Source organism: Nomascus leucogenys, chromosome X, assembly GCF_006542625.1.
Source record: "Nomascus leucogenys isolate Asia chromosome X, Asia_NLE_v1, whole genome shotgun sequence".
In the NCBI taxonomy this organism is placed as follows: domain Eukaryota; kingdom Metazoa; phylum Chordata; class Mammalia; order Primates; family Hylobatidae; genus Nomascus; species Nomascus leucogenys.
The window spans coordinates 18,510,279-18,529,952 of record NC_044406.1 but is presented as its reverse complement, the minus strand read 5'-3'; the positions used below and the strand labels follow the sequence as shown (position 1 = coordinate 18,529,952).

The 19,674-nt window shown below is 44.6% G+C and overlaps 1 protein-coding gene across 4 annotated transcripts in view; it reads left to right on the top strand.

The window, feature by feature from the left end:
* MAP7D2 (MAP7 domain containing 2) overlaps window positions 1-19,674 on the top strand; it is a 113,505-nt gene that overhangs the window by 47,463 nt on the left and 46,368 nt on the right. For 2 of the 4 annotated variants that reach the window (XM_030806399.1, XM_030806402.1), the window contains exons 2-6: window positions 6,273-6,350; window positions 7,505-7,668; window positions 14,352-14,463; window positions 15,312-15,410; window positions 18,168-18,278. In XM_030806399.1, coding sequence (XP_030662259.1) covers window positions 6,273-6,350; window positions 7,505-7,668; window positions 14,352-14,463; window positions 15,312-15,410; window positions 18,168-18,278 — 564 coding nt within the window. The remainder of the gene's footprint in view (window positions 1-6,272; window positions 6,351-7,504; window positions 7,669-14,351; window positions 14,464-15,311; window positions 15,411-18,167; window positions 18,279-19,674) is intronic. The other 2 variants (XM_030806400.1, XM_030806401.1) reach the window with 2 other exon arrangements.

Below are 19,674 nucleotides of genomic sequence, written 5' to 3'. Positions count from 1 at the left end.
CATTAGAATCACATGCGGAGCTTTTAAGCAACAGTGCCTAAACCACAGCTAAGACTGACTAGATCAGAATCTGAAGGGAGACCCAGGCATCTATATTTTTGAAAGCTCTCCAGGTGATTCCATTGTATAGCCAAAGTTGAGAAGCGGTGGTCTCCACGTGCTTAACCAGATCATCACAGTGCAACCAAGAGTGACCACTAAGGTGGGAAACAGTGCCTGTGAGTCCACAGAGCAGAGGATGCCTCGCAACCCCTTGAAGGGATCAGGATGGCTCCCCAGAGGAGGTGAGGACCCTTCATTGTATTTCCTATTGGATGAGCTCTTCATTCCTCCTTCCCTTTTTTTCTGGACATTGCAGTTGCACAAATCTGCGTGTGATCGGAAAGGTTATTTTAAAATTCATTTAATGTGATTAATTTTTCAAAGTTGAACACAGCTGGCTTCCCTTTAAAACTTTGTATTTTGATAATGGTTCTTACCAGTACCATGAATAATTGACTAATATCAGGTCATTAATATTCTATAGGAGAGTACTTCAAGCTAATAAAATTCATTTTAAAATTAGTTTTTAAAAATGTGTTCCTGCAGCCCAGGGATAAAAGGATCTCAGTCAAGTATGAGATTTTATGCTTTTCTGTTAACATAAAATAGTTGTTTGGCTGCTCAGTATCCCTGTTTTATTCCAATTTTTTTGTAGGAATTAATTGCCCAGGAAAAGACCTCTGTTTCAGAGTTGCAAGTTTGCCTGGATGCTGTTGCCCGGGAGACGTTATTGCATCAACAGTGGGGAAGGGGTGGCTCTGACATGGGTGCTCTTTGTCCTTCTGGGTAGGGCATCTCTGAGAGGGTATCCCCTTTAGGTCCTTCCCAGGGCTTCACATTTGGGCCAGATTTTTAAAAAAAATAATTAAACTTTTCTATTTTGAGGTCATTGTCAATCCACATGCAGTTATAAGAAATATTATAGGCTGGGTGCAGTGGCTCATGCCTGTAATCCCAATATTTTGGGAGGCTGAGGCAGGAGGACCGCTTGAGGCCAGGAGTTCAAGATCAGCCTGGGCAACATAGTGAGACTGCATCTCTACAGATAAATAAATAAATAATAAAAAAATAGCCGAGGCCAGGCGCGGTGGCTCATGCCTTTAATCCCAGCGCTTTGGGAGGCTGAGGCGGGCAGATTACGAGGTCAGGAGTTTGAGACCAGCCTGACCAACATGGTGAAACCCCGTCTCTATTAAAAATACAAAAGCTAACCAGGCGTGGTGGCGCATGCCTGTAATCCCAGCTCCTCAGGAGTCTGAGGCAGGATAATCGCTTGAACCCGGGAGGCGGAGGTTGCAGTGAGCCGAGATCGCACCACTGCACTCCAGCCTGGATGACAGAGTGACAAGACTCCGTCCCAAAAAAAAGAAAAAAAAAAAGAAAGAAAAGAAAAAGCCGAGCATGGTGACACACGCCTGTAGTCCCAGCTACATGGGAGGCTGAGGTGAGAGAATCGCTTGGGCCCAGGAGTTCGAGGCTGCAGTGAGCTGATTGTGCCACTGCACTCCAGCCTGGGTGACAGAGTGAAACCCTGTCTCAAAAAAAAAAAAAAATTACAGAGAGAGCCCATGTACCCTTTACCTGGTTTCCCCCAGTGGTAATATCCTACAAAGCTATAGAACAGTATCACAACTAAGATGTTACCACGGATACAATCAAGACAGAGTACATTTCATGATGCCTTTTATAGACATCCACTTCCCTCCCACCCCTACCCTCTCAACCCCTGGCAAGCATGTAGGCATGGATCTGTTCTCCATAAGTTCTTATGGAGTTCAAAGGTAAAACTGGGTCCCTGGTTTTAAAAAAAGAAAGAGATGGCCATAGACTGTGGCTCACGCCTGTAATCTCAGCACTTTAGGAGGCTGAGGCAGGAGGATTGCTTTAGCCTAGGAGTTCCAACATCAGCCTGGGCAACGTAGGGAGACCTTGTCTCTACTGAAAAATAAAAAAATTAGCCAGGCATGGTGGCGCATACCTGTGGTTCCAGCTACACTGAGGTGGGAGGATCACTTAAGCCCAAGAGTTGGAGGCTGCAGTGAGCCATGATCGTGCCACTGTACTCCAGTTTGGGCAACCAACAGAGTGATAACCTGTCTCAAAAAGATAAAAAAAATATGATAAATGCACACAAATAGGGCACATGGACAAAGGATGATTGGGTAGGAAAGTTAGACATTTTAGGATTTCAGGCCGTACATAAAGACTTCCTTTTGGAACTGAATTAAGCACTGTATTAGTCTATTTTCACACTGCTGATAAAGACATATCCAAGACTGGGAAGAAAAGGAGGTTTAATTGGACTTACAGTTCCAAATGGCTGGGGAGGCCTCAATCATGGAGGGAGGCGAAAGGCATTTCTTACATGGCAGCGGCAAGAGAAAATGAGGAAGATGCAAAAGCGGAAATAAAGCCATCAGATCTCGTGAGACTTATTCACTACCATGAGATCAGTATGGGGAATACTGCCCCCATGATTCAAATTATCTCCCACCAGTTCCCTCCCACAACACCTGGGAATTATGGGAGTATAATTCAATATGAGATTTGGGTGGGGACACAGAGCCAAACCATATCAAGCATTATTACTTCTTGGATACACTGTGTCTTTAGAGGGCATCTCCTGGTGTTAGTGTTCACAGTAATCTACCTGAATTCCTCTGGTTTAAATCTGGCTGTGTTTTGGTAATAACTGGTTTATTTGTTAGAGGCCATGGTTTGTGCTCCAGCCCTCCTTACCTCGGAATGAGCTCAAGGGCTTTTCGACAGCCTTTGGGAGAAGCATATAGAGTCAGAAGGTGGAAGCTGGAGATGAGTTAATTTGGCTTCTCTTGGAATGGATATTCTCAAAATGTTTGCTCAACAATTAAGCAGAAGAAGCAGATGCTGTGTGGAAGAAGCCTTATTCATCCAGTAAATCTCAATCCCGACTGAGCTCAGACCTCCTTATCCACATGTGCCCCAGAGCAGCTAGACGTGCAGAGAGAGAATCACAGGAGGGAGCTGCCAGGCTTCTCACTGCAGGGTGGTAATTGCCAGCCACATGTGGCTATTAAGTGCCTGAAATGTGCCCAGTGTGACTAAAGAACTGAACTGTAACTGTACTTAATTTTGATATGCAATTTAAATAGCCATGTATAGCTCATGGCTACCAAATGAACACAGAGATTCCACATTGCCCATGTTGGGCTGTTTGAGTCACTCCACCCCTTTCAGTGGGATAAAGCTGAATTTAAAAAAGAAAGAGACGGCCATGCATTGTGGCATGAGCAAGGAGAGGCCTTACAGCTTCCCCCAGGGTCCTCTGTAACCCCTTCCCCACCCAGCATCAGCCATAAAACATTGCTGAGCAAACATTTTCAAACCACTAGTGTGAGGAGGAAGCTGCTAATTAGCCTGCCTGGGCAGGGGCCACATCTGTGTCCAGCTGGGCCAGCGCTTGGCTCACAGTACTGCTTACTTCATGATTATCTAATGAGTCACACTCGACTTCTCTTTAGATTTGCAAGCTCATTCTTGGGGCCAGGTTAGGATTTGTTCCCTGCATGCATCACTGGGTTACAGCACTAAGACCAAGGTGTTACATTTCTTCCTGTGCTGGGGAAGCAGCACAGAAAAGCGGTAACTAAGAATGTGGGTCCTTTCAGCCAGATGTGAGAGGTTAGGAAAAAAAATTTTAATGGTTTTTAAAGTGGGTCCTGAAGTCAGTTTCTTGCACTGGAATCTGGCTTCAAGTGCCTCTGTTTCTATACCTGTAAGACAAGGATCATCACAGCACCTCTTGTCATCATAGGGTGGTTGGGCTGAGAAAGTCTGAGCAGTGCGCTTTGTCCTTGGGAACTGCTCAGTTATTACCTCTTATTATGATGATACTGGTGATGTTGACTGTGAGCATGATAATAAAGATTTTCTGGAAAGATGATTTGAAGATGTGACTCTCATGTGTGTCCATGAGAGGGCAGCCTAAAATCATGCATGTCTGTGGAACAAGCAGCCTCTGTAAAGCCTCAAGGTAATATGGGCAGTTTCAAGTGTGTTTGGCCCTTTTTCTTCTCTGTTTTTCTTTTTTCCCTCTGTTTGAAGAGCGCTTTCAGCCATTTTCAGGCTTTAGATACGGAGCAGGCCCATGAACACCTAGAGGGCAGCGTGGGCAGTACAGAGCTAGGTTCAGGCCCTGCCTGGGTGGGTGAGTTTGTATAGGTGCCGATGAGAGCATCTGTCTAGGCGTCCTGGGCTTTTCTTTGTAACTTTTCACACAGAACTAATTCTTATTAATCAGACTCTTGAGGTAGACACTAGAACCTGACTGTGTTTAGAGAAAAAAGAAACCTGATTTTCTATGCTTGTTCCCCTTCCACTAACTTCACACCTGCCTCTGAGCATTGTGTGCATGCGTTGGGGCCACCATGTAAGGGGACAGTGGCCAGAGCTGTATAGACCCAGAGTTGCATCAGCCACACATGGCTCTGGAACACACCAGGGGAGACTGAGTTAGAGAGAGAGCAGAATAAGAATCCTCAAACCATGTGGGAGCACAGAGCATCACAGGGCTGGGGGACTGTGGGGGTCTTGAAGATGGGCAGGGTTTAAACAGGTGGAGCAGGGTAGAGTAAGGGATGGCATGAGCTAGAAGGTGCATGGGAGAAAGGGCAGTGCTGAGGTCAAGTTGGGAAAAGAGTTTGGAGTCAGATTGGGGGGTGGCTGGAATGAGCTGAGGAGTTGGCCTTTAAATTTTTGATGAGGTTTATATTGTTGATAGTGTCATAATGATTAAGAGATGACTAAAAACAAAATGAAGAATGGCACTTGGATTTTTCTAGTACTTATCTCATTTTAATATCCCTGATATATAATCTAGGCTGCAAAACCAGATGTATGTGGGGAATCATGACAATCCAGTATTTGTCACATCATCCCCCTTCCTCATTCCCACTGCCTACGCTGTGGGCCAGGCCTTCAGGCCTTCCTCCTGGACAGCAGCAGGAACCTCCTTAGAAGAAGCACAGGTTGCTGTGGCAGCGAGGCACACTATGATGCCAGCTTGTGATGCTCCCAGAGAGGAAGGCACAGATGCTGGGGAAGTGAACCTGGTTATATTAACATGAAAGCTGACTTCTACAGAATGGTGTGCTTAAATATTATATAGATAATACACTGGGTCCAGTTGTAACAGAGTGCAGTAAATTGTTTGTAATCCTAAAATGATCATGAAGATCCATTTAATCTTTTATTTAGAAAACCCTTTAGGGTTCTGCTGGGGTTGGTTGGAGATGAAAAGCTCCAGGGATATTTCTCAGACATTTTCGGGAAGTTGTCATTTCTTCCATCTTATTCGTTGTAGATATTTGGATGATTCTAAGACACTAAGATTGACATCAGCACAAACTTGGCAGAACCAAAATTGAACTTGAGTGTTGTCTTTCATAGTGCTCACCCAAGGAGCTCATATGTTGGCTCCTTTCAGAAAGTAGGCCGGGCACGGTGGCTCATGCCTGTAATCCCAGCACTTTGGGAGGCCAAGGTGGGCGAATCACCTGAGGTCAGGAGTTTGAGACTAGCCTGGCTAACATGATGAAACCCCATCTCTACTAAAAATACAAAAATTAGCCATGCGTGGTTGCACGCACCTGTAATCCCAGCTACTCGAGAGGCTGAGGCAGGAGAATCGCTTGAACCTGGGAGGCAGAGGTTGCAGCGAGCCAAGGTTGCACCACTGCATTCCAGCCCAGGCGACAGTGAGACTCTGTCTCAAAAAAAAAAAAAAAAATAAAATAAAATGTTCAGTGTCTGTGTAATGAGCAGTATTCAAAATTTTGTCCATTTTTGTGCTTCTCCTCTCCCCCAGGTGGTCCTGCTTCAGGCCTGGGAGCCTGACTAGATGAGGCCTAGTGGGCTTCTCTGCACACTGCCAGGCCCATCTATCACTTACTGTACTTTCTGACCCCTTGTCTGCCTGGGGGCAAAGGATTAGGGAAGGGGCTTTGTCCTCTGGGGCTGATGTTGGCCCAACTACAGGACAGCTTGGCAGGTACATGCAAAAGTGGTAGCTGCTGCCCCTCGGCTGTGTGTGTCATAGAGAGTGACAGATTGGACCTCCTTTGGTTGAAGTGATGGAGATGGATGATGTGCGCGTGCAGTCAGACTTGGGTGCCGTGCCCAGTTGCCTATAGTACTTAGCAGATAGGGAAAGAGTGAAGAACTGAAACATCATCTAGTTTTCTCCTTTGTAGGCATGGAGGGATTTTTGAAATCAGATGAGAGGCAGAGATTGGCCAAAGAAAGACGAGAAGAAAGAGAAAAATGTCTGGGTAAGTTATGCACTTTGGCCATTTTGGTCCAAGGGAGTGGAGATATGGTGGTGTCTTTTCTGAAGATTCTTAGAAATTTGTGAATGGGAACTAGGACAATTGCTAGATGAACATGAAGAATCAGGTGTGAACCTACACTGCAACTGGCATGTTCACAAATAAGTAACTCTCAGAATAGTTCACTCGGCAAACATTGAACCTCTGCTGTGTTCTAGCCACTGTGTTAGGGTCTGCAGATATGATGTTGAAGAAAGAGAAACAGTCGCTGCCCCTGACCTAAGGAAGTCCTAACACCTTCAAGTGTCAACTGTGTACACTCCCTCAGGTTCTCTCTTGGGAATCTAAAAGGGCCATCCTCAGGAGAACTGAGAAAATCAGCACTTGAGTCATTCTGTATTTTAGGACAGAGAGCCCTGGTTGAGAAAGGCTGTCTTGCCTCTTGCAGGCTGTAGACAGATTAGTGCAGAGTGTTCTTCACAGGATGCTGAGGGAGATAGCATTTCCCCATTGCATTGAGACAAATGAGGAGCTTTCAGGTTCTTCTCTTCTTCACTGCCTCCTGCTGGTCGGTACAAGCATTGCCTCCTCCAGGGAACCCTTCCCTGCTTTGGCTAGGTGGAATTAAGGGCCCCTTAGTAAATGCCTTGAGGGTAAGGCAAATTTTATTCATGTGTTTTACCCCCTAACCTAGCTCAGTGTCTGGTGCTTGGTGCACACACAGTTAAACTGCTTTTGAATGCACATAGCCTCATAAGCATCATTGCTCAACCTAGCATATAGTTTAGCCATTATGCAAACTTATGTCAATAAGTTTGACTTATTGACAGCCGACATAGTCATAGCTCCCACGTGGGGAGGCACTTACTGTGAACTTCACGGTCATCATCTTGTTCGAGCTTAACAACACTGTGATGTGGCAAACATGACTGTCCCCACATTGTAGAGGAGGAAACCGAGGCAGATGATCTAGCTAACATGCTTAGGGTTACCCAGCTAGTGGCAGAGGTACCAGAACCCATTATCTCAATCACTGCATCCTAGGATCCTACCAGGCTCTTTTTAGGGCTCTGCTCTTGCTTCCGTGTTTTTGGTCTTAATCCAAACTGCATGGGATGCTCTGGTAATGACACCTCTCTTCTACTTTCCTTCCCCAGCTGCTCGGGAGCAACAGATCCTGGAGAAACAGAAAAGAGCCAAGCTGCAGTACGAAAAGCAAATGGAGGAGCGATGGCGAAAACTGGAAGAGCAGCGGCAGCGGGAGGACCAGAAGAGAGCTGCTGTGGAAGAGAAAAGGAAACAGAAGCTCCGGGAGGAGGAGGTAAGGCCCAGGTGCACCCTCCACTACCTTCCAGCCCCCTCAGCAGGGTGCTCAGAGTGCCTGGGCATCCTGCCCAGCTCTGGGGTAGGAGAGAGACCTGCCGTGTACCTTCTCCTTGATGGCTCCCATACCTTCTTTCAGCAGCATGACATGAAACTGGAAGCAGCACCAACGTAGAACCACAGAGACTTATCCATTCAACTCAGGTGTTAATTCGCTGTGTGATCTTGGGCAAACTGGTTGGTTTCTCTGGGCCTTGATTTGTGTGTCTGTGAAGTGAGGGTTGGATTTGGTAGTCTCCAATGCCTCTTCTAGTCATAACCTTTTCTGACTCTAAGACTCAAAGGGTCCCTGGTGGTCTAGTAGATAGGGGAAAAAAAAAGACTCAGAGGAGATTGTGGATAGCGGCTGAGTGATGTGAATCTGAGGGTTACAGATGGGAGTTCATGCCTCCAAGGCAGGCACAAGGCCAGAACAAGAGCTGTGAGGTTGAGAACAATGTGATCCTGTCAGTTGCTACTGGCAAATTAGTCTACCCTCAAATACCAAGATGCTAGTATATTTAAATTTTAATGTAGTTCTTTGCTTTAATTGCTCTTTCCAGTTACCTTTTAAAAAGGAAATGGCACATAATTACCCCTATGGAGTTCTTTATTACTAAATTTTGAAAATATATTTAGAAAGCATATTGGATTATAGATTTTCTTCACGATTATACTTTTAGGATATAATAAAAACCTTATGTCAGTTGATAATTTTTTATTCATAAGGTATAATGATTCATCTTTTAGTATGAACAATATAGAGGTTTGGTAATCTCCAACACTATAGGATATAAAGATGTTTGTACGAATTCAGTATTTTTTAAAATCTGTGAATGGTTGTTTGTCACTATATATATTTACCCCTTCTTTTTTTTTTAAAGAACACATACGAAAACACACACACAGTCAGACCCATTTTTGCCCAAGAAGCACCCTTTCATGGTGATTTCTTTCCTCCTCTTAGAAAATGAGGTCTAAGCCAGTGTCTTAGCTATGGTTCGCCGTTACTGGCTGCAGTCTGATTGCTGTGCCTTCATCTGCTCCCAGTTCAATGTCAGCTCCAATGCCAGCTCTACCACTGAGCAGCTGGTGGCCAGGGGCAAGTGACATGCCCCTCTAACTCTGTCTCCTTAGCCCAAAACAGAGGTAGTTACAGGAATTAAAAGAGGTGACTTTTGTAAAAGTGCCCAGCAAAGCACCTAGCACAGAGTAATCATTCAGGAATGTTACATTCTGTTTAGTTACTTCAGCTGAACTTGGCTAAAGCAAGGTCAAGCGGGAGCTACCCACAAAAGCTTATGAAACAGAGTCAGTAGATGGGAAAAAGCCACAATATAATAGGCTGTTTTGGTAACTTGGGACAGATTTCTCCTTTCCTAACTTCTGTGTTTGTCAGGAGTGGCTGGACTCACCCATTTTCTTCCCATCCTCCATTCCTTGATGACTTAGAGCTTGTCCTCTTCCTCCATAATCTCTCCATTTTGAAAGCTTGTTACTGCTGCTTCCAGGAAGGGGTACTATGAAGTCACATAAGACACTTCCCATGCTCTGACATATGCATTGTCACTGGGGGCTGCTTTTGAGGCAATTTCTGTTTATAATTTTTCTCTACAGAACATTAGTGCTGGAGGCATGTTAAATTAAGTAGTCCAGCTCCCCCTTCTTGGAGGTGAGGGAGTTTTATGCCATATGGTTGGTCCTGATGCAGCTGAATCTTTTGTGATTTCCCTTCTGGGTAATTTTCTATTTGTGTGCTTCCTTGCACCCCTAGTGTGGTGGAGGGAAGCAGGAGGCTGCCCGACCGACCCTTGTCAGCCCAAGCTGAGCTTGGTTCCCTCTTCTCCCTGGGCACAGCAGGGCAGGGCTGAGGGCTGGGCCTCCTGTGGTTGTGTAGCAACCCAAGGAAACAGCAGCCTCCCTCTGCCACCTGCTCCTGTCCTCAGGGTCCCAGGGGACCCAGGTGTAGCTTAGGGACTTGCCACACACAGGCTGGCTTGTTAGCTACATTGGGTCGGTGCTCTGCTGGCACAGAGGCCTTTTTGGCATTCTCGTGGGTGACGTTTAGGGAGAAGGGATCAGCCTGCATTACGGAAGCCCCTCTTCAAAGGAAACCCTCTGCACTGGCCCCTATGGTTCGAGGGGAGCTCTGGGAGGGCTGCAGCCTGCTCAGTGCCTGGCTGTGGATGTTCTCCATTCTTTTCTCAGTGTCAGATTGAAGTCTTTTTTTTTTTTTTTTTTTTTGTCATGTTCTGTCTCTGTCAGCCAGAGAAAAGCCTCTGCAGGAAGATCATTCATCCTATGCAGGCCATTTTACTTCTCTAGCCTGTTGGAAAGTGTTTGTTGCCCACCAAATCCTGCCTCTCTGGGTCTGATACTTAGGAGCTCATGAGAGGCCTGTTGACCCCACCCCAGCCCTGCCCTGGCTCTGTATCCCTGTGGTTGCCATGATGTCATGCTTGATAACCCCGCATGTCTGTGCCAGGGCAGAAGTGGGTACCACCAATGGTCTGTCTCTCAGAGGTCTTAAGAGTTGGCAGAGGTAGAAGCTAGTCAGGCCTGTCCCAGGGAGGGGTGGGGTGGTTCTACTGTCCACTTGACACCCTGACCTTAAACTCATTCTCTTGCTGGAGGCCACCTACTCCTTAAGGTAAGTTCTTAGAACCTTCATATGTCACACAGCTCCCAGGAACCAAGCTACCAGAACAAGTTCCTGTCACCTGTGTTAGGGCTGACAACACAGTATGCCAGCCCATTCTCAGGGCAGTATAGCTTCCTGACCAGTGGCCCTGGAAAATTGGATTTGGAAAAGCCAACTTCATGTTCCTTATGCTAAACAGAAAAGAGAAAGGCCTCTTTGTCTGTCTATCTGTCTTTCTTTCTTTCCTTCTTTCTTTCTTTCTTTCTCTCTCTCTCTCTCTCCTTTCCTTTTCTTTCCTTTTCTTTCCTTTTCTTTTCTTTTCTTTTCTTTTCTTTTCTTTTCTTTTCTTTTCTTTTCTGCACACATCCCTGCTGAGGACCGCTGGGGGTGTGTCCCTGCAGTGTCATCCCCAGAACACATGTAGTGGGCCGGGCATGGTGGCTTATGCCTGTAATCCCAGCACTTTGGGGAGCCGAGGCAGGTGGATCACCTGAGGTCGGGAGTTCAAGACCAGCCTGGCCAACATGGTGAAAACCCATCTCTACTAAAAATACAAAAATTAGACAGGCTTGGTGGTGCTCACCTGTAATCCCAGCTACTTAGGAGGCTGAGGTGAGAGAATCACTTGAACCTAGGAGGTGGAGGTTGCAGTGAGCAGAGATCGCACCACTGCACTCCAGCCTAGGTGACAAAGCAAGACTCTGTCTCAAAAAAAAAAAAAAAAAAAAAGAACACATATAATGGCAGTTGAAGAGGCACAGCCACCCCCTACCACCCATTCCTGCCAGAGACTGCTGTCTGAGTAACAGTGTCTGGAATGTGCCCTGCTGGCGACCTTTAATACTGTTCAGCCGGTTCAGCGGGGTCACCTTGGTCGTGATTCTCCAAATTCATCCAGACGGATCTAAAGCCAGAGCTCAAGGCATCAAGTGTGAGGCTCGCTCCTTCCTTCTTTCCTTCCTTATCTCCCTTTCCTTCCTTCCTTCCTTCCTTCCTTCCTTCCTTCCTTCCTTCCTATCTTTCCTTCCTTCCTTCCTTCCTTCCTTCCTTCCTTCCTATCTTTCCTTCCTTCCGATCTTTCCTTCTTTCTTTGTTTCCTTCCTTCCTTCCTTCCTTCCTTCCTTCCTTCCTTCCTTCCTATCTTTCCTTCCTTCCTTCCTTCCTTCCTTCCTTCCTTCCTTCCTTCCTTCCTTCCTTCCACTAAGCCCTACCTAATAGAGGAGATTCTAGGGACAAGGATTTGCCTTGCCCTTTCCCCATCCTCTGTTGATCATCAGATGATACTCAGGAGAACCAGAACTTGGCAGGAATTGCAGTATGCCGTTCTGATATTTATTAATACTGTTTTTCTAATGTGATGGAACTTTTTCATGCTCACTTTCTCTTGCTCAGCCTTTCCTCTAACCAGTGGCTCTTGCTTGGGGGTCCCATGACCAGCAGCACCTGGGAACTTGTTAGAAATGCAGATTCTCAGCAGGCTCCACCCCAGACCTATTGACTCAGAAACTCTGGGGATAAACCCCAGGGTTTTAATAATTCCTCCAGGGGATTCTCCTACGTGATCTCTCAGATTTGAGAACTATTGCTCTAAATGGTCCTGATAAGAATCTTCCTCTTTAAAGTCAGATTCACTTAGCTTTGGTTAAGGACTTACTGCATACTAGTCATTATCCCATAGACTTAGAGTGATCTGGTGATGTAGGTTAAGCTCATCCCCATTTTATAGGCAAGGAAACTGAAACCCAGGACTGAAATGATTAGCTCAAGGTCACAGGGATAAAAAGTGGCAGGCAGAGGTGAGATTTGAATCCTTACCTCCTGATTCTAAATCTGAGATTCTTTCTGTTTCATCATATGAAGGAACAAAAAGGTACACACAAACACGAGGCAATACTGACCTATACAGGACTAACCTTAAATAAGACTTGTACACTGGACAAGTTTTGTTTTCTGTATGTATGAATCACCCCATTCTGACTTTTTGGGGTTCCATAAATCCTCTTCTCTTAGAACTTGCTTATCATCTATTTCTCATCATCTCTCCAAAAGTGGGTGATACAAAGTGAGTGTGTCTTTCTCTCAGGGACAGCTGTGTTTTCATCAGCCTCCTCAAGGTCTGAAGGAATGAATCTCCAGTGGTGGGCTTTGGAGCAGCTCAGTGGACTGGGGATGGATGGCAGGGGTAGTTTTTCTAGAGGCCATTGAAAAGTCCAGGGGCAGGTCTGGCTTTCAGTGAGCACTCATTCCCTTACAAGGGTGCCCCCCAGATAGCTGATCAGTGGTCAGGCTGGTTCAGTGAAGCTCACTATTCTTTGTTCTCATTGGTCCCCTAGTAGAGAAGGGACTGCTTTGTGAGGTCCTTCTGGCATGTAGGAAATCTACAGTAACCCACCCAATACTTAATTCACTCTAGGATGAAAGGTTTCAACACTTCAGTTAGGTCATTGGTTAAATACTTTATATTAAACCACATAATGAAATACTATTCAGCCCCAATCTCGAGTGGCTGTACTTCAGGCATCACATGGCAGAGAAGTTCTCTTCCTTCCAAGCCCCAGCTTTTATCAGGCAGACTGCCAGAGTTGGCCATCATCGTTTAACGGGCCAGGGTCGTGAGGACTGGACTCTGCCAAGGCATGCATACTCATGATTGTAGAGTCTCAGGCCAAAAACAAGAGCACAGTTAATAGCTAATACAAATCTAAGACTTACAGGAGGTAAAAATCCCCCTTTCTGCTCACAGGTCCCTGGAGAGGCAGTCTCTTAGCAAAGTGCTATTCAGAGAAAAATTACGCAGAGGAGGCTGAGATGTGGAGAAGCCAGGTCCTCATCTCATCCCTCTGGTATAGACAGAAGGGATACATCCAGATACCTGTTAAGTGACCTTTATATGTTTCTAGTAAGTGTGACATAAAGGAGCCTTTTCCTGATCTTTAAGTCATGGTTACTCAGTTGATGCTGTCCTAAATTAATTTTGCTTCTGTGTGTGTTTTTTTAAGCCATGACAATTGTATCTTTTTGTTTTGGAATCAGGCTATGATTAGCCCAATTCCTGGAGCACCTCAGGGTTGGGTTTTATGAGGGCAAAAGGGTGTCATTATAACTGCTAGCTCAGGCCTTCTCCAGTGGAGACAGGGAGAGGAGTTGGTATTTGCATTGTCATGGAGGTGGTGGGGAGTGCAGAATTAGAGCACCTTCACCGAAGCACCAACTTTATGAAAGTAACAATCTGGGTAATACAGGAGAGTGTTTTTGATAAATACTGTTACGAGAGAAGCTGCAGCCTAATGGTTGTTTTTTTCTTCTAGTTAAAAATTATTGGGTTCTGCCTCCCTGCCTCCTCCACCTAAGTAACTCTGGGCATGCATGGATGCTTTTTTTTTTTTTTTTTTTTTTTTGTGGCCAGAAGGTTCTTTACTCTTGCCTCTTGAAAATTTTGAAATATGCAATATTATCCCAGATTACTATATAGCAGAAAAGTGTCACACTATGTAAAACAGTTGGTTCCCCTTTAAGAAGTTCTAAGATGAAAATGCAGCTTTGCAAAATAGATCTCAGTGTCATGTATCACCCCAAAAACTCAAATTATATTTGCATTAAAATTTTCTCAAAGCAAAATGTTTTATGCTTTTAACTAGAAAGGATGCTCTTGGTTCTGGAGCAGAATTCCAGCCCTCCTGGATAGGGCAAAATGGCTTGAGATAGGCCTCAAGGAGTTAATGCTTATTGGGCATTATTCCTAGGGCAGCTTCTCCCCAGGGAGGGGAGGGGACAGGACGCACGGTGTTTGGGTTGAGAGCCAGTGCTAGCCTAGCCGCATTATTTACTCTCCACCTACTCAGAACACGCTGGTGTGGCCGAGAGAGCACATATTCCTGGGTTTTGGATGCTGAGCACAGAAAGCCCCATTTGGTGACTCACACCACGCACTGAGGCAGCAGGCAGTGTGGTGGGGCTGGGTACTTAATCTTGTTAACACTTGCCTTACGTGAACTGTGTAGGAACGGCTGGAGGCGATGATGCGCCGGTCCCTGGAGCGCACACAGCAGCTGGAGCTGAAAAAGAAGTATTCGTGGGGAGCACCACTGGCCATTGGACCCGGAGGACATGATGGTGAGTGTAGGGTTGCCCCTGTATTTCAGGTCCTGGGTGGGAAATAATGGAGCAGGCAGGGGATTATGGGCACCACTGGGTGTCTCCAGGATCTGGGGGATGCTCTGCACAGCTTTTCAGAGGCACCACTTTCAGATGTGATGTTGAAAACTGCCACGATTCCTATGCATGCACTTGTTATGAAGGGGATCTGTGCATTCTTCTTGATAGCAAACAGCAGTTGACACAAAAACTGGGCTTTGAGGGAGAGCAAAAGAAAAGTCTTTGAACGCAGAGCCCAGTGAGCCGGGCCCAGCTGGCAAGCCCAGGGGTGGTCTGACTTCAGGGGAGGGAAATGGCAGGAGGCTCTGTCACTGTTCCAGATGCGATCAGGAAAAGCAGAGTGGCAGTTACCCTCCAAAAAGGGCTGGACTATTTCCTGCTTCATTTTAAATTTTTGTTGCTTTTTCGACTTTGTTTCAAGGTGACTTATTTCATTACCAGTTCATATTCATCTTTAAATTTTCAAATGTATAATTTAATGTATGGATTGTTACTAGTCTCTGGATGGCTTTTCCTTCTTTTCAGTGTCTCACTACATTTCAGGGATCTTAGCATTCTATTATGCAGGAGATGTGTACTAGCTCTATCTGAGAGCAAATGAATTTGAGTTTACAGGACAGTTCTTGACTTTGCTGTATTGTGCTTTTCACCTTTGGGCAGTAAATATACTTTATTTTTTCTTTTTTGAAAAGTCAACAACCCATTTCAGTTACTTTTTCTAATTTCCTAATTAGAAACTAAGAAGCAACAAGAAATTGGGACTTTTTTTCTTTTACCTCTCTTTGCTCTGATTTTTTGCTGTGTAGGTGAATCAGAAAATACCCCACCCCCTCCTCTAGGTTTAGCAGCCAGCACCCTCCCTCCGGATGCAGGGACCACTGCCGCAGCTGCCGAGTCCACCAACGGTATATCCGAGCATCACTGTGCCATAGCATTTTGTGATAACTGTTCTGATCATCCTCCCCCATCACCATGTCTGTGTCAAGCACTTTTACAATTGGTTTCTTAGTCTGGCCTGTCACAATTTTTTTTTCCTAGCAATGTGAATGACATGCCCATATTTCTTTGTTCCTCTGTCATTATAGAGCGGTGCATGCCTTACATCTTAGTGCCCTGGAGATATTTCATCCTCAACTCACTAACGTCTGCCTTGAAAATCTTGTCAGTGTTGGATTTTTGCACATTCAGATCTTTAACAATCTCTTCATCATCTGTTGTAGACATTAAGTAGTAGGGCATTCTGATTACTTCTGGTTACCAAAACCTGTAATCACCTGGAGTTCTGAATGGAAAACTTGAGCTTAGTGTTAAAGTGATAGATTACTGGAGAGGTGTTTGAGAGGGAGTGGTAGGGAGTTTATCACTGCTAACACTGGGAATCCAAATAATTAGATAATTTGGCTTTGTGCTTGATTTTATCTAATAGGCTGTCTGTTTTGTATACTGGCCTGGGAAACTCCTCTGGTCTAGATCAAGAACAGAACTAGCCAAACTTTGTTTCCATTTAATAATGACTTTAGAAATTCAATCCATCTTCAACTGGCAAAAAAAAAAAAAAAAAAAAAAAAAGCTGTAAAAGGGATGCAGTATTTACCAGCAATGCAGAAGGTCATATTAGCAGTAGGAATCAATATCCTTGGTTTCTGACATTTCTTTGACAATGAATAATCCTTACTGGGGGTGCTTCGTAACAGCAATTTTGCTGCACAAGCAGAGTTACCTCTAGTGTAGGCACTGGCTTTCCCCCTGAGAAAGGTGCAGGGGGGCTGGGCATGGTGGCTCGTGCCTGTAATCCCCGCACTTTGGGAGGCTGAGGCAGGTGGATTGTTTGATGTCAGTAGTTCGAGACCAGCCTGGCCAACATGGTGAAACCCCGCCTCTACTAAAAATGCAGAAATTAGTCAAGGGTGGTGGCGGGTGCCTGGAGCCCCAGCTACTCAGGAGGCTGAGGCAAGAGAATTGCTTGAACCCGGGAGGCAGAGGTTACAGTGAGATCGTACCAGTGCACTCCAGCCTGGGCAACAGAGCAAGACTCTGTCTTGAAAAAAAAAGAAAAAAGAAAGGTGTAGAGAGGTGGAGTAATCACCCACTAGGAATCAGCACCCAGGGCCCGGGCCAGGGTGAAATGAGTGCAGTACTTGACTAGAGCACACAATTTAAGGGAGTGCCAAAAATCTCAGTAATAAAGATAAAATAATATCTTAATGTGATATTTTTTTAAATCAAAATTAATGCAAAAAAATCCATAATAAACAACAAATTTCTAAAGACTGGTGCCATGCTGAGCATATCAGAGCCTGAAGCAAGAGGGAAAATGTGTACCCTTATGTACATGGTTTTATGTAATTTCTAATGTTTAATTTTTTCAAAACATTAAAGTAGTTTAAAATATGGAAAAATTGAAAAGAGTATTAAAACTCATATAATTTCAACTTTAAATAGTTTTATTTCTACACAAATCAAATTTATTATACTTTTACTTCAGCTTTAGTTAATTAAAAATTATTGGGCCAGGTGCAGTGGCTCACGCCTGTAATTCCAGCACTTTGGGAGGCTGAGGCAGATCACGAGGTCAAGAGATCGAGACCATCGTGGCCAACATGGTGAAACACCATCTCTACTAAAAATACAAAAATTAGCTCAGCGTGGTGTCATGCACCTGTAGTCCCAGCTATTCAGGAGGCTGAAGCAGGAGAATCACTTGAACCCGGGAGGCGGAGGTTGCAGTGAGCTGAGATCATGCCACTGCACTCTAGCCTGGGAGACAGAGCAAAACTCCGTCTCAAAAAAAAAACAAAAAAATTATTTAAGATTGTCATTTGGTCAGCAGAAATTATAGAACATGGCAGTTCTTATGGCAGTTCTCATGGGAAAACACGATGAGCAGAGGAGTAGATTTTGAAAATATTATTGATGAGTTTGCTTTTTCTACAACCAAGAGCATACATTTTTCTTTTGGCCTCAGGCTCTAACATAGCTTGGCAGGGCACTGTCAGCATCTCTTTGTTTGCTGTCTGAAATAATGACTGGAACGTAAGAACACCAAACTCAGGGTCACCTGTTAAAATCCTAACCTCAAACAGTTAAAGCATTTGCAAAAGGACCATTTTGATCTGTCTCTTACTAAGAAAAGGAAAACCAACTGCTAAAGAGGCCGTTCTGCTTTAAATACAACTCCGAGAGGACGGATTTCATCTCTCTCCAACCTGAGCTACAGATAACCTTCATAAAAGAGTCGGTTTCAGCAAGCGGTGACAGTCAGACCATAGGGTGTTTTCCAGTGGTGATTTGTCTCTGGGTCCAAGTTGGTTTTGTTTTTGTGTGATGTGAGCATGCTCAAAAATCCCTAGACAAAAGAAAATGATTTGTTGGTGGGATTAACACGGCTTTAGTTGAACAGTTGAGTGAGGTTGAACATTTGAAATTGAAGATGACAACACAGTGAAGAAATTGCAGAGATCTTGCTGCAGACCAAGGGCTGCTGTAGCCTGGGCATTTCTAGATTAGGATAATGAGATGCCAGGATGATGAAAGCAGAGCATGCTGTGCCACAGCATTTAGGAGGTGCGTGGATGAGGACAGGAAGGACACTTTGGGATATGTGTTTCTCGGTTCTACAGTAGTGTGATGAATACCAATGTCTTTAATGCATTTCTCTGCAGCATGTGACAAACTTTCAACATCAACTATGAGTTTGCCAAAGCCGACGGAGCCTCCCATGAGTAAACGCCTGTCTTCATCCACCGTGGCAATATCCTATTCCCCAGACCGAGGCAAGTGAACATGTAGACTTGGTCTCTCCAGTTTGTTTCTTTTCTGGTGTGAGCATCTTAATGTTTGTCTTTGTGAGAGTCTCCTATTGAGCCTTCTGCAGATACCATCATTGTCCTAGTCTTGTGGTCTGAATGTGGGAGCCCTAGGGCCTTGTCAATGGGACTTTGGAACATTTCACGGCTCTTTAGAGCCAAGTCGTTGTTGAATAGAGGCAAGAATTAATACAGTCTCCCATTCTGAAAGAGACTGTTCTGTTTTCCACATTGCATGTAGGAGTTATCCTGCCCAGGAATTAATTAACCAGTGGGCAGATGTGACCATTAAAGTAACTGCCTGGTCAATGATGGAATACAGTTGATTAGCCAGAAAGAGCAGAATTGATAAGTTATAGTTACATAGGAGGCTTAGATATGTGAAAAAATGGGGTTCTGCAGTCATCTGTGGTTTATAGGCCTACCCATTTTGTAGATGAAAAGAGAAGCACAGAACTAATGAGGCCTCTAAAAGAGGAAAAGGTTGGGTGGCACTCTGTTTTGAGTTGGGAGATGATGTGTATGGGACATGTGCCAGTTCCAGAACCTGAGTAGATTTAACACGGTCTGCATTCTCACAAAGGCTCAGATAAGTCACTGAAAGTCTGTTTATACCTTTCAGAGTATACAGGTTAAGGAAATGAGGGAAGCTCTCCATGCACTAAATGTTTATTCTAAAGCAACACTGAAGAAGCATCAGGTACCAGTGGAGTATTTAGCACAAGTTATCACCAAGGGCAGAGCAAAAGGCTGGTTGCGACTTGGCAGAGGCTGGTGTGCCTTCCTGGTTGTTTCCACTGACATTGACCTTGTACTGCTATCCCAGAGGCATATTATGTGTGTCAGAGACCCTATAAGGTTCATAACGCTACTGATCTGTGATGCAGTTCATGGTAAGCACCAGGAACCTGGAAGTGATGAAGAGCTGAATACAGAGTGAGGGAAAAGTTAATTCATTGCCATATATGATACATTCAAAACTGATCTAAATATTTTGGTCATTGACTTCTAGATTATGAATGCTACTATCTTTCATTAAAGCTGGTAATCAGTTGGCTGTTTGTATTTTTGTGCCTCTCACTTAATTTTTACCCTTATTGACATGTAAAAAGTATGAAAAGATATATTTTTATACTATTACAAGATGACATTTAAAAATCAGTGTGTTATGAAATGCTTCTTAGCACAGGACCTAAAACAAGTGTTTTATAGGCGTAATTTGTTTTCTACTTGGAGTAAAGGTTTTTTTTTTTTTTTTTTTTTTTTTTTTTTTTGAGACAGTCTCTCTGTTGCACAGGCTAGAGTGCAGTGATACAATCTTGGCTCACTGCAAACTCTGCCTCCCGGGCTCAAGCCATCCTTT